General features: G+C 40.4%; 2 protein-coding genes and 1 non-coding gene across 3 annotated transcripts; 1 reads left to right on the top strand and 2 right to left on the bottom strand.

Annotated features, from left to right (window-relative positions):
- Window positions 1–12,823: 12,823 nt before the first annotated feature.
- On the bottom strand, window positions 12,824–13,567 carry LOC140861404 (uncharacterized). Its single transcript, XM_073264426.1, has 2 exons — window positions 13,409–13,567; window positions 12,824–13,300 (listed from the first exon to the last, which is right to left on the bottom strand). Exons 1-2 carry the CDS (start codon window positions 13,565–13,567, stop codon window positions 12,824–12,826), a joined length of 636 nt encoding a protein of 211 aa, XP_073120527.1.
- Window positions 13,568–13,634: 67 nt separating this feature from the next.
- LOC140861403 (uncharacterized) lies at window positions 13,635–14,750 on the bottom strand. The gene has a single exon (XM_073264425.1). It carries the CDS (start codon window positions 14,748–14,750, stop codon window positions 13,635–13,637), a length of 1,116 nt encoding a protein of 371 aa, XP_073120526.1.
- LOC140870077 (small nucleolar RNA R71) lies at window positions 14,212–14,318 on the top strand. The gene has a single exon (XR_012147058.1). It is a non-coding gene; the product is annotated as a small nucleolar RNA R71 (small nucleolar RNA).
- Window positions 14,751–15,692: the final 942 nt, after the last annotated feature.

Here is a 15,692-nt window from a genome sequence, read left to right as displayed (position 1 = left end):
AATGAAACTCTCATGGCTCGATCAATATCGATGATCTCACTGCCACACGTCCGCATATCCCAATACTTGGAATAAAAAGAATCACAGCTGATTCAATCACTCATCTTTGACAGAGTCAGACAACAGTTACAAGTAGTCACTAGCGCTAAACAAGCACCAGTCTAGACATACTATCACTGTCTATCTTCATCCAAGATGATCATAAGGACTTGTTCAATCCAAGCCGCAATACAAGTCCGAAATATTTCAACTATCATTGAACATGCTCCTGATAACTATATCTCTTGCCAAGACTGCAACAAATCGAGACTGAGGTTACTTGCCGCGGTGTCCCACCTGAAATCACCACCAAGTGTACACTGGCATAAATCACGCTATCCTCACGCCTCAAATAGTCATGTGCAATCCTTAGCATCGGATATAATCTATCACTGAAGGAAACCATAAATGCTGAAAACTACTCATCCCCGAGTCAAATGTTTCAGGAATTTCACAAACCCATCTCCTGGATAACCCTTATCACAAGAGTATCCAAATACCTACTAGATCCACTAGTCTAGTAGTATCCAATAGACTAAAACTGTCTGCTCAGAGTACGCACTCGTCAAGGAAAAATCCCTCCAAGGCTGGTCCTTATGACAAAAACTGCAAACCAACATCTCTGACGACAGTCAGACGATATCTAAACCGCTGATACCTAACCAGGCATCTAATCCAATGTCATACCCCGTCGTGAATATTACCAAAACTCTAGACTAGGTAGCCTTCCCACCGCCGATCCTGAAGCACGAAGGCTTCCAGGCATTCTCCGAAGTACGAAAGACTCCCAAAGTAACACTGGCATAGGGTCGCGCTCCATCATGTCTAGTCATGGTCATAGTCCACAACTCCCGGCATATACTCGACTTGGTATCCCGATGAAATCCCATCATCACAAAGTCTCAACATATGAAGGTCAATCAGACTACTGTCCTAAGGAAAAAACTTAGAACAAAACTCAAAATTCCAAACAAGATCAATATTTCCATGCCCCCAGATGAATTACCTCATCAATGGCACTAACCCAGTCAAACGACTAATTAGGTCAGCCCTAGGAAAACACCTAGACTAAACCCATGTCAATCCGTTACCGCTGGCTTACTCAAAATCCATGAGCTATCCTAGTTGATTACCAATCAACCAATTCCAAGCCAAACTTTATAAAATTACTTGCAATCAATCACGAATTGCTGAATAAGTAACACATGTATCATTACTTCAAGTTATGTACAATTTTCTTTATTACAATCCCATGTAATACATACAGTATTCAAAATACAACAAAATGTACATCCAATAACTTGAACTGATACAACCAAATTCTGATGATTCATTACAACTGAAATACTGTTTACAACTACAACAATACAGTATTTAAAATCATCGAACTTGTCTTCGTCCCTTGAGCATGAAGCTTCCAATCGACACACGCATCGATACAAGCATACTTCCGTCCAAGTCTCTCTACATGTCCTCCAGTGAAGAACTCCGGATAAATGGCACGTGATAGCTAACCAGCTATGCTCTGCGTCAGTGCATGTCAGTCGACTTCTTCTGCTCATGATCTACCATCAGCGTTCTTCTTGTATCCAAATCATGCTTTTGAACATGAAGTTTTCCGTATGCCTACCAAAAGCATCGATACAAGCATACCGGCAAAACCATGTTCTGCACGAGTGTATAGACCTTACGTTCGAAACCTATCATGCCTTAGGCACTCAAGGTATTCCCTGGTAAAGGTCTATCTGACAATCTCTCCAACTACGAGTGGAGAATCTTCAAGGACTGGAACCACATGTATTATTATACACCATTCATTCCAAAAAGCCCTCAGAGGTATCTGACGCGATATACTCGATCTTCCCTTCCAATCTTCCCTGGTTGAAATCTATATATTCTTCGATCAACATCCCAATGCATCGAATGATGAACCGTCCACAGCAGTCAGTCTATCTATCGATATGCTACTACTGGTGTTCTCATCACTGCTGCATTCCTTATAGTCAAGACTTATGCCGCAAACCTCGGCAATGAAGAACCAAATCTTCTTTTGCTAGGCCTCAATCAATCCTACAAGGATAATCAAGAAGTCTTATTATCAATTTCCTAAGTCCCTTGCATGCAGCTCTGATACCAAAAAATGTAGCGACCCGACCCGGATCCACTACCTAATCAGAGTTAAGAGCATAATTAAGCATGCATTAAATAAAATCACTGCGAAAGACTTAACTACAAGCAGACCGGCAGAATACAACCGGCTAATCATCATCGATTTATACAACCCAATCGAATTTACATAGATAAAAACCTACAGCTAAATACTGCTGTCTTCAAGGTCGCTGGCTCCTCCAGGCTCCTGGTGCTCAATCCTGCACCTACATCTGCCCCGTCGAATAGGGTATCCAAATACACAGAAAATACTGGACGTGAGCTCTATGCTCAATACGAAAGCACGGATAAACATACAAATATGATGCATGCAAATGACAGGGTATCCATGTCTGGGATAACTGTATACAACTGCTCCGACTGGCGCCTGGAATATAAGCTCGTCACATCGGGGTAGCTAACCACTGTGCGCGACCACTCATTCCCGAATCACGGACGTGGACCACGGAGTCCTTCAGGTATCAGTACCTAAGGGTACTCGATATCAAACGTCCTAACAGGGCTGAGCAACCCTAACTGGCTCATATCAAAAGATGTACAGGCACAAGATGATATGCACATGCCGCATAACAATAATAACATGCAAACACATAAATGCAACATATAAGCATGCATATCCGCTGGCAATCTCAGTCAGTACTTACGTACCTTTCTAAGGCAGTCCTAGTAGTTCCACTCTAGGTTCCAAGCCTATAATCAAGTCTACAATGCAAATACCCATGCATCATTCAATAAGCTCTAAAAGCCTTAACTAAGTTATTGCATACTCCTAAATAATTTAAGGAGACCATAGCTATACCTGCGTCCGTCGTCAGCCCACTGATGGCGACTATCCCGCAACTAGGGCACTCCCCTGCTGCAAATCCACAGCCTCGAACACGGCTCTACAACACGAGCACTGCTCTGCTACTATGTCAGACACTGTCTGACTATACTAAAACAAATATCCTACTCCAACTCTAGAATAAGAGTACCCAAAGCCTTAAAATAGGACCACGAGGGCGAAGGAGAGAATTCGGAATTGGCAAGAAATGAATGCCTCGGACCTTATATTTATAGGCATCGATCGGAACCTCTGATCCTCGATCGGAACGTCCGATCCTGCCATCGGAGCTTCCGAACATCCTTATCTGCCACATGTCAAAATCTCACTGGTTGATTTCAGATAGGGGTGATCGGAGCTTCCGATCCTGTTCGGAGCTTCCGATCAACCACACGTCATGGATGAAGTAATTCGATCGAAGCTTCCGATCGTTCATCGGAGCTTCCGATCACCTTCGGAGCATCCGATCCTAACTTCGGAGCTTTCGATCTGTTTGACCCACCGGACCATTTCTGATCATTTTGGGTCTATTTCCAGGCTTCGTTAATCCATTTAGAAGTCTCCTTAATCATGTTTTTACTAAATATAACATGATCACATGATAATTACTCATTATCGTTAATTCTGGATATGGGCCACTACACGATAGACATTGTTGATCAGATCAAGAAACGGATTAAGACTGCACAGGATCGTCAGGCCAGCTCTGCTAATATCAAGCGTAGGCCTTTGCAGTTCGATGTCGAGGAGAAAGTGTTTCTGAGAGTGTCACCTTTCCGCAAGATTCTCAGATTCGGCCTTAAGGGCAAGTTATCTCCCAGGTTTATCGGTCCGTTTGAGATCTTGGAGAGCATTGGCGATTTGGCTTATCGACTAGCTTTGTCACCGCATCTATCCAGTATCCACGACGTGTTACACGTATCTCTGTTGCGACAGTATGTGGCGGATGAATCTCATATTCTGCAGCGGTCTGAGGTTCAGGTGAACAAGTATTTGACCTATGTTGAGAAACCTATTCGTATCCTGGATTATAAGGATAAAGTTTTACGGAACAAAGTCATTCCTTTGGTTTTAGTTCAGTGGCAGCGCCGAGGCACTGGGAAGCTACTTGGGAGCTTGAGGACAGGATGCGTGAAGACCATCCTGAGTTGTTTTGATTTCATTCTTAAGTTGTATTCAGTTGCAAACTCTGTAAACGTTTGATTTGAATAAAGAATGTTTCTGATTTATGTATTTCATTCAGTACTTAAGATCTGATTTCGAGGACGAAATATCTTAAGTGGGGGAGAATGTAGTAGCCCGTAACCAAAATCAGTAATTAAGGAATTAATCATAATTACTTGGATAGAGTTCGGAAGCTCCGAAGGTGAGTTCGGAAGTTCCGAACAGGATCGGAAGCTCCGATGCAGGATTGGAAGCTCCGATGGTATTACGTCAGGCATGACGTGTGGCAAGATTGGAAGCTCCGATCAGGATCGGAAGCTACGATCACCCCTATCCGAAGTCAACAAGTGATATTTTGACACGTGGCAGATCAGGATCTTTGGAAGCTCCGATGGCAGGATCGGACGTTCCGATCGAGGTTCGGACGTTCCGATCGAGGATCGGAAGCTCCGATCGTTGTCTATAAATAAAAGGCCGAGAATTCATTTTCAATTGCCAATTCCGGATTTCCTCTCTACTCTAGTCGTATTTGAGTTGTTCTAGCCTTCCTAGACTTGACCCGGGAGTCGTCGAGGCGTTCGATAGTCGTAGCGGAGTTGTGCCCAAGTTCTGGAGGTATCGACATCAAAGGGCTAACGACGGATGAAGGTATAGCTTTTGCTTCCTATAAATATTTAGGAGTATGCAATAGCTTAGTTAAGGCTTTTAGAGCACTTTAATGATAGTAGTATCATTTGGCAGTGTAGAGCAGACTATAGGCATGGACCTAGAGTTGGTAGAGCTTGCACTGTTTTGAGGTACGAAAGTACTGTTCGAGATATCCTGACTGAGTATGCATATATTATGTGACTGCATGGTTTATATATCATTGATTTATGCTGCATCCATTTGCATACTAAGCTATCTCCTTCGAGATGTCTGTTAGTAGGTTTTTCCCTATCCTGTTAGTGGTTGGACTTCCATCGATTTGGGTCCGGCATAACCACTTGTATTATGGTATGGGAGCCACCTCCTGAAGCGACGGCACAGCGTGCTACATACCAGGGCCCGGTCTGTCTTTGTTATCTGATCCTTGACCTCGAGTTTATAGGGAGTTCACTTTGCATGAATGTATACTCATACTCTCGTACTGAGAATTTTATGCTCACGTCTCGTACTCTGTGTTTCTGGACACCCTATTCCATGGGGCAGGTTTGCGATTGGACGAGGCGGGTGGATCCAAGAGGGGCTAGTCAGTGGTTGACCAGCTGGAGCTTCGTCGAGGTTTTATTTCTGTTGTTTTGAGGTTGATAAAGCTATTCGATTTTGTTGTATATTATTTGGATAAATTACAGATTCCTTTACTTGGAATTGTATAATGTTTATGGTTTCCGCAGTTTTATTCAGATTAATTTAGTTAATTGCATGCCTAAGTTCTGTTAGTAGGTGATCCGGGTAAGGGTCACTACATTTACTTGCTTTTGTTGCCATGTATATTGACTTATGTGTTCAAGATGTTTATCAGTATTTATTTGATTAATGCATACAGATTATGTTGCATTCATCTTGAACCCTACCTTGAATAGCACAGAAGGTAGAATGGCCTAGAGTGCATATGACGTTTGGAGAACTGTAGTTGAGTGGCATGGAATGTAGATTTACTTCCAGAGTCAGATGACTCATGGCACGGAATATAGATTTATATCCAGAGCTAGATGACTCACTATAGTTGCACCAAAGTCAGGGAAATTGAGATATTTAACACCACCTCAATTGGGAGAGTCGGTGGTTAGTTAAAGATTTTATTCCCCGGGATCCCAAGAACTAAGCTTATTGGTATCAGATTTGATAGCCTTTTCCTTGGCACATGCATTGCATTTATGCATTAACCTAGAGTTTTCTATGGTTTCTATTATGCAGTTATAAATGCTAGCATGTTGTGATACGCTATTCTAGATATGAATGTGTGCTATTGTTTTAGATGAATCGTTATGCTTTAATAATTTAAGAATCGATGATGATTCTATGATCTACATGTTATTACATGTTTTATGATTTTAGATTATTATGGCATATAGATTCCATATGCTTTAATGATGTATATGCATGTCTTTCATACTGAGATTTATTCTCACCGGAGTTATCCGGCTGTTGCTTTGTTTGTATGTGTGCATTGCATCAGGTTGGAGCATGATCAAGTTAGAGTTGACTTGGATTGCACGAAAATGAAAGATTAGAAGTGGAGATTCGGGTTTAAGCAGATGACATGTAGTTATGCCTTGGTAAACATGTTAGAAAGCAAGAACCTTTGTATAGGTTGTTTTTTTCAAGTATTGATTTATACTTGAGAGTTCATGTATTATAGATTACTTGATATTAGTTTGAATGCATGTAAATTATCTAGAATCATGTTGAGAACTTTATATGAGATTTGGAGGTATTTTGTACAGCAAAGATACATGTTTATTTTTTGGACATGGTGCCTGCTCGATCGGGTGAATTTCACCGATCGAGCGAGGCCTTTATTTTGCAAAACAGAAGATTGAAATTTTATGCCCGCTCGATCGGTAAAGTTTCACCGATCAAGCGAGGCCAAAATGGGTTCAGGCCGAGATTTTTTACTTTTAGCTCGCTCGATCGGCTAGGTTTGCCCGATCGAGCGAGGGGCCTTCTTTAAAAAAAAAAAAGTGTTTGCTCTTGGTTTGAATATTCTTTTATTGTTCGATTAATTGTCTATTAATCGTTAATTGCCCTAAGATGAGATTAGCAACCCGGGTCCCCACACCCTTCTGGTCTAAAGGAAGTATAAAGTTTAGACCATGTGGTCTGGTCGGACCCCAAACTGGATGATGACAATCCCAAGCATGAGATGAAAACTCTGAAATTCACCGAGTAAAAAACTGTATCCTCGAACTAGATGATGACAATCCCGAGCCTTTTTATGAATCTAACCACTATTGTAAAAGTCCGAGCACATATATATTGTGTGGAGAAAAAATCAAGCATATAAAAAATGCAAGAACATGTTAAAAAAATCCTAACACACACGAAAATCCAGGCATGTGGAAAAAGTATGAACACATATTTATGCTCTAGTAAGAAAATAATCAAGTACAACTTAGAGGTTCCCAAGAATTGGGTTCTGTGCAAACATACAAATTTAAAAATTGTGAAATGGCTAAGTAAATTCGACGATGTCTGAACTGATTTTTTGTATGCCACATTTGTGTGGGCTTACTTGGTACCAAGCTGGTTGGGCTTGTAATTTTTTCCAAGTTATTGGACTTGTCTTCGTTGCCAAGTTAATGGGATTATAGTGCCGAGCTGGTCGGGCTTGTGATTTTTGCCAAGTTAATGGTCTTATAGTGCCGAGATGGTCGGGCTTATGATTTTTGCCAAGTTAATGGACTTGTTTTCGTTGCCAAGTTAATGGTCTTATAGTGCCGAGCTGGTCCGGCTTATGATGTTTGCCAAGTTAATGGACTTGTTTTTGTTGCCAAGTTAAGGGGCTTATAGTGCCGAGCTGGTCGGGCTTATGATTTTTTCCAAGTTAATGGACTTGTTTTCGTTGCCAAGTTAATGGGCTTATAATTCCGAGCTGATCGGTCTTATGATTTTTGCCAAGTTAATGAAATTGTTTTTGTTTCCAAGCTAATAGCTTATGGTTCCGAGCTGATCGGGCTTATGATGTTTGCCAAGTTAATGGGCTTGTATTCATTGCCAAGTTAATGGGCTTATAGTGCCAAACTGGTCGGGCTTATGATTTTTGCCAAGTTAATGGGCTTATATTTTATTCATACGAAAAAATAAAAAGAAACTTCTTTTTATTGTGATATCTAGAAATTGACAATTAATAGCAGATATTTACGAAATATCTTTTGACTGAAAATTATGGAAATTTAAATGGTGGAATCTAACTAAAAATAATTAAAATTTAAAGACCGGACCTTGACTGAAAATAATGGAAATTTAAAAGGTCAAACTAAAAACTAACTCAAGATCATGTTGATAACTCCTCGCGGGGGGTGAGGTGGTCCTCAGTCGTCTCCCGGTGGATTTTGGTTCATGTGTGGTGGTTGTTCCCTGGGCGGCTCGTACATCCTCTTCTGTCCCGGCTTTTTGGGTCCGTCCCAACCCCTCTTTAGGGGTCGGTATCCTCATTTCCATCATGCTAATATCTCTTTCATTACCGAGTCTTGTTGTATTATTTTTTCAATCTCATGTTCCAGCTGTTTATATTCTTCAGCAGTATGTCTGTATTCAATGTGAAAATCACAATATTTTTCGGACCTCGATTTTCATGGTCCTCGGTCGCTTCCTCGTGGCCACTGTAGAAGGCGTCAATCTTCAAAAATCTGTAGGGATTGAAATTTACTCATTTTAAGTGGTGTATAGGCGGCGAATTTCCCTAGCAATTCTGGTCGAGACGGATGCTCGACCTGGGGGCTCGGGTCAGATGGCTTCGTGCTCTTAGGGCTTTTGGGACGGTCTTTCTTTTGATAAGTTTGAGCAGCTTGAAACTCTTCCAAATTCACATATTTCTCAACACGGTCTAGTAATTCATCGTATGTGACGGGCGGTTTCTTGATCAACTATTTTAGGAAATCCTTGGTAGTAAGCTCTTGGATGAAGGCGCTGGTGAGTAAATCAGTTGTGGCGGCCGGCACCTCAAGGACTAGGGTGCTGAATCTTCGAATGTATGCCCTCAAGCCCTCTTGATCTTGTTGCTCACAACGAAGAGGTTGAAAGTAGTTGTAGGGTGTTTCTTGCTACTGGAGAAGTGGTGAAGGAAGGATTTGCTGAATTCCTTGAACTCATGAATATCCCCTAGACGGAGTAGGTTGAACCATTGCTGGGCTGGCCCTATTAGAGTGGTGAGGAAGACCCTATACTTGATCGGGTCGGAATACCTATGCAACAAGGCCGCATTCTCGAAACAAAACAAGTGCTCCTCCGGATCCCCCTTTCCATCGTATTCCCCTATATGCAGAAACTTGAAGTTTTTAGGGAGCTCCGCCTCCAATATCTCACTAGAAAAGGGGACGTTTCGAACTGGAATGGCTAGGAACCCGGACTTCTTTTTCTTCAAAGTTCCATCTCCTCTTTTAGCTTTCTGATTTCTTCTAACTGGGCATCGTGCTTGGGAGGAGGTGGGTTGGCCCTCTCCCTATCTGCTAGGACCCTTTCAACAGAGGCAGCAACAAGTTGATTAAGTGCAGCTGGACTGACGGGTGAATTTCCTCCATTCTCTTCAGCCATCTCAACTCTTTCTTCTTGAAATTCCCACGGACGACGCCAATTGATAATACAAAAAATTTACCTCGGGTTCGGTCTGGTAGAGTGGATCTTCACATCTTTCACAAAGCGGGTTTGGTCGGGTATGACGTGGTTTTGCACAGACAAAAACTTGGTTATGGGGCGCCAAAAGTTTTTTCGGCGTGACCCCTCTGATGCCCAAGTCAGTGCTCAGAAGATGAATAGCGTAACAAAAGTAGAAGAACAAGAGAATATATATGTGAGTGAATGCGTGAGCCAAAGTAAATGTGTAAAACCAAAAGAAATACCTGGTATTTATAGAGGCTGGAGGTGTGAGTTACCTTGTTGGAGTAGAATTCTCGTTAGAGCAAAACTCTACCCAAGGTAGAAGAATAGGTTAAGTAGAACTCAGTTACCATGGCGGTTAGGACTTTTGAGCCGACTTAATAGTCTGATTATAATCCCGAATTCATTGGGAACTTGTTCATCCATTTATGATTATAGAGTGTTTCCGATCTTCAAAACTCATCGTATTTGGCCTGAGTCGGGCACTTACCATGCTCGAACAGGGATCGGGTCAGACTCTTTCCCTACCCAAAGAGTGGTCAGGTCGGGATCTTTCCTTAACCAGACAGGGGTCAGGTCATCCACTTGGGTTCAGCAGCATGGGCTCAACCATAAACTTACTTTTTGTATGGCTTGGGATTTTTTCTAACTTGGGTTCTCAATAAAATAGGTCTTGGTGGATTCAGGTCACTTCTCCTCGACATGGATTATTGGGTTCGGGTCGGACCAGACCCATACATTTTTAGGGGCATCAAAATTGTTAAGAAAAAATAATATGAAGCAAAATAATATTCAAAACATGAAATTCGAATTAAGATCCATCAATATCTAGAAACAACTAATAATTTTATAATGAAATAATTTAACACATAGACATATCCAAAAATCTCGTCATAAATCAAGGAAAATAATAAAAATCATAGAGAAGAGTTGATTCTCCGTCCTCAGATGAATTTCCTCTGTCTTGTGTTTCAATTATCCCTTGTCGTTCGCTCCCACGTCTCAAATCTATGTCTCAAGCCTCCTTGAATGTGTAGTGTTGTTTGGGTGTTCTGTTATGTGCGGCTTATTCCATGTGCGTTGTGTTGTGCGGTTGATCTCACTTTTCTATAAGTTTGAATGAGTCTTTTATAAGTCTTGAAGCTTAACAATTAAAGTCCAACACATCCGGTGTTTTGAATCTCAAAAACATCTTTTTTTCATGTTTTTCTGCGCAGGATCGGTGCCTAGGCGCTCAACAGCAGTGCCTAAGCTCTTCCTCTTCCCGTCCATCAGTGCTTAGGTGCTTAAAAATGGAGCCTAGGTGCCTCTCTTTCGAACAATCAATGCCTAGGCCAAGGTGCTACAATCATTCCCCCATGTGAAGAATTCTTGCAAAAATTGTTTATGGATTTCTAGCCGTTGGATCGGACTGAAATTTTGACAGCATATTTATAACATCTTAAGCTACAGTCTGAATGGTGAGATCAGATTCTGATCTATTTGGAGTCACTGATAATTTCTAGACACTTGCTGTTTTCTCATTTTGAATAAAATCTCTACAGTGTTAGTCTACCTCATAGTGGCGCCTCTTTTGGTGCGTAGGCTCTTCCTTGATGCTATCCAAATCATGTCTTAATTCTTCTTTAACCTTCTTTGTGTCTCAACAACTCTCTTTTCATGCAATTCATATATCTTGTCTACTTTCTGCATATCACAAAAACAACAGCGAAATATGCATAATAATGCTTGATTCATTACAAAAGCCAAGTTAAATATTATAGCAATTAAGTGCATAAATTGCACTTATCACTTGCATCAAACATTACCTTGAAGGGTAGGTCCCAATCGGGTGCTATCAAGACTGGTGCAGTCACCAGTCCTTCCCTCAGAGTCTCAAATTCCTGCACACAATTCGCATCAAATTAAAACGGCACATCTTTCATCAGTAAAGAAGATGGAGGTTTTTCAATTTTTGAAAAGTCTTTGATAAAAAGCCGATAAAAACCAGCGTGGCCTAAAAAACTTTTAACTCCATTTATTGATATCGGTGGAGGTAGGTTCTGGATGACTTTCACTTCAGCTTTGTCCACCTCAATTCCTTGCTCAGAGATTCTATGTCCCAGCACGATTCCTTCTTGCATCATAAAATGGAATTTCTCCCAGTTCAGCACTAAGTTTGTCTCCTCCCATTGCAACAAGACAGTGTTTAGGTTATTCAAACATGCATCAAAAGAAGAACCGAAAATTGAGAAATCCTCCATAAATATTTCCAAAAAAATTTCAATCATATCATGAAATTTTGCGCATCTCTGAAAAATGACGGGTTCATTGCACAAACCAAAAGACATGCGCCTATAAGCAAAATTACCGTATGGACAAGTGAACGTAGTTTTATCTTGATCCTCCAGTGCAATTGAAATTTGGTTATACCCCGAGTACCCATCTAAGAAGCAGTAAAATTCATGACTAACAAGTCACTCTAACATTTGATCAATGGATGGGAGAGGGAAATGGTCTTTATGGGTCACATCATTCAGTTTTCTGTAGTCAAAACATACCCGCCAACCCATAAACATCCTAGTTGGTATCAGTTCATTTTGATCATTTTTTTACCACGATTATACCACCCTTTTTCGGTACACACTGAATAGGACTTACCCAAGCGCTGTCAGAGATATGATAGATAATACATGCGTCCAGAAGTTTGATAGTTTCAGCTTTTACTACCTCTTGAATTTTTGGGTTGAGTCTTCTCTGATGATGGACCATAGTATTTTAAATCTCTCTTCCATCAAGATTTTATGCATGCAGACGGAGAAATTTATTACTTTACTATTTGTAACCTTCCAGGCAAACACACTCTTGTGGTCTTTGAGAACGCTCAACAGCTTTGCCTCCAATATATCTGTCAGAGATGAAGAGATGATAACAGTTAAGTTATTGTTTTCACCCAAAAATACATACTTTAAATGAGGAGGTAAGGGTTTGAGTTCAAGTGTTGGTGGTTCTTCAATGCTCAATTTTGGAAGGACCAAATCCTTCCTCTCTCTCCCAGATCTCCAAGCCTAAGCCGAGCTCGCCTCTTCAATGATGGGTTTTCCTCCAAATAAGCTGTTATCTCTTTCTTTCCCTCGTCGATGTCGTCATCCTATAGGGTGTTTGTGAGTGCGGATTCCAACGGTTCTTTCAATGCATCTTACACAAAGTTGTAGACAAGAGAATCAATGACATCAATCTTGAAACATTCTTCATCAAACTGTGAATACTTGAGCGCATTAAAAACATCAAAAGAAATTTTTTCATCTCCTACTCTCAGCATCAGCTCTCCTTTTTGGACAAAGGTCTTCATAAGATAAGTGGCATGTCCAAATCCTCTTCCATGTCAAGTACTACAAAATTCACCGGAAATATGAATTTGTCTACATTCATGAGCACATCTTCTATCACCCCCGTTGGATATATTATAGATCGATCCGCCAATTGCAATGATATTCTTGTCGACTTTGGTTCTCCTAGCCCCAGTTTCCTAAAAATAGAATCTGAAATCAAATTAATGCTATCACCTAGGTCACACAGGGCTTTACGAAAATGAATATCACTAATCATGCAAGGGATAGAGAAACTCCCTGGATCCTTTTGCTTCGGAGGTATCTTGTTCTGAACTAGAGCGGAACAGTTCTCTGTTAAGCTTACCAATGCATGATCTTCTAATTTCCTCTTGTTGGAGAGAATATCCTTCAAGAACTTTGCATAACTAGGCATTTGCATCAAGGCATCGGCAAAAGGGATATTGATATGCAACTTTTTGAACACCTCAAGCAACTTTGAAAATTGGGAATCAATCATTGCTTTCTTAAATGCTGCAGGAAAAGGGAGGAATAGCAATATTTGACTCTACGATGGGTGGTTATGTAGGGTCAGATAACTTACCTTTGATGTTTCTGGTGTTCCATCATCTCGATTCTCTTTTGGTTTGGTCACCTCAGTCTCTAATTTCTTACCACTTCGCAACTCAATTTCCTTGACTTGCTCCTTTGGATTTGTCTCAGTGTCACTTGGCAAGGTCCCTGGCTCTCGAATTGATATCATTTTTGCTAGCTACCCTATTTGATTTTCCAAACCTCTTATAGATGCATCTTGGTTTTGCATTCTTGTTTCAGTGGATGATATGAACTTTTGAAATTTGCTCTAAGATTGACTTCTCCTCTTGAGGTTGTTTTCCATTATTCTGATTCCTATACGGCAGATTATTCTGTCCACCCCATGAACAGCTCGGGTGTTGCCTCCACCCCGGATTATATGTATTCGAACATGGGTCATTCCTAGGGCGATTTTGGCTTCCTACATGGTTCATCGGTGCTCCGTCTGGTACATAGAAGGGATTCCCAATTTGAAAATCTTTAGTGAAATGTTCACCTCCACATGTGTAACAGAACACCTCTTGAATGCGCATCGCAAAATTTCCTACACTCAAACTATCAATCTTGTTATTCATGGCCTCCAGCTGAGCTGCCATTGAAGTGAACGTGTATACTTGATGGATTCCAACAGATTTTCGTAACGTATTCCTCTCAAATTGAGGATGGTAGATGCTAGAAGCCATTTCCTCAAATAATTCATGCCCATCTTCTGGTGATTTACACAGGAGATTTCCACCTGTGGTTGTATCTAACATGGTGCAATTATCATGCAATAGACCATAGTAAAAATATTGTACCGAAAACCAGTCAAACAATTTATGATGCGGGAATCTCCTCAGCAAGTCCTTGTAGCGCTCCCATGCCTCATACAGTGATTCTTGTACACCTTGAGCAAAAGTGGTGATTTCGGTTCTCAGTTTCATCGACTTTGAGGAAGGGAAATACTTGGTGAGAAATGCTTTTGCCAAATTTTCCCTTGTTGTGATAGAACCTGGAGGTAAATTATTTATCCATTCTTTAGCCTTATCTCTCAGTGAAAAGTGGAATAAACGCAAACAAATAACTTCATCACAAACTCCTTGATGCTTGAAATTATCACAAATGTCTAGGAAATTCGCAATTTGAGCTTTTGGATTGCCAATTGTGGTTCCACCGAATTGGACTGAGTTTTGGATCATCTGGATTATGGCAGACTTTATATCATACTGGTTTGCTACTACGTTTGGTCTAATGATGCTTGGCCTAGCATCTTCAATAGATGGTAAGGCACAATCCATCATGGATCTATAGGCAGGTGGTGCATCAGCGTCTCTGTCGCCTCCATTGATGTGCGGTGGTTCGTTCTCTACCATTGCTGCTCTTTGTTGCCTTCTTCTCCTACGAAAAGTTCTCTCGATTTCGGGATCAAAAGGTACGAGTTCCGAGTTGGATGATTGTAGCATGCACGATATGCGGTTCCAAAATTTATGTATGAGAATAGTAATCAAATTGGTATAAAGAAAAATGTATAAGAAAAATTAAAGTGATTAACAGTACCCGACAACGGCGCCAAAAAATTGTTTGAGCAAATGCCACCATGGAAAATCAGTATGAGTATATGTCAATTTAGCTCGAATGTATCGCAAGTGCACAAGTCAAGTAATAGTATAATGTATGAGAGTACGAATATCATCCATAGAGACTGTATCACACAATAATTTGCTTATATAAATTCTCAAACCAAAGTTCACCAAGATTTTGAGAAGTTTTTATAAGTAAGAAAATTAAGTAAACTAACAATTATTGAATCACACAAAAGTTAACACTAGAACAAATTCTAGAAATTTATATATTAATGAAGTTTGTTGGAATGTGTTCATCTACCTTGTAATATTGGTTTGGACGATTAAACTTCAAATTCTACTCTCACTTTTGACAAGATTTTCTAATCTATCAACACTCTTTCTTGAGATATCTCAACCTAATTCAATTTAATGAAATAACCAAATGCCTTTGATTATTTATCATTACTAATTGCATGACGCTCCCTAAAATCTCATAACTTTCGACCTATTAGACTATGGCTATCAACATGTATTCAACACCATATATCTATACGTATTGTAAGTCCAAGGATTATGTCACTCGTTCTAATAATGAATCCACCTTTCAATGTCATACATAAAATATAAATTTATGAAGTATTTAGCTACGCTTCAACATATAAAAGGAATACAATTATACAATCAAGTATACATAGAATAAAAGAAATAATTGGTCCAAATCTCAATCACACATGAGTTTTATGAAGTTTA

The sequence above is a fragment of the Henckelia pumila genome, chromosome 4, assembly GCF_033568475.1.
Source record: "Henckelia pumila isolate YLH828 chromosome 4, ASM3356847v2, whole genome shotgun sequence".
Taxonomy (NCBI): Eukaryota; Viridiplantae; Streptophyta; class Magnoliopsida; order Lamiales; family Gesneriaceae; genus Henckelia; species Henckelia pumila.
The sequence above is the reverse complement of the archived record's forward strand: the minus strand, read 5'-3'. Positions and strand labels throughout refer to the sequence as shown.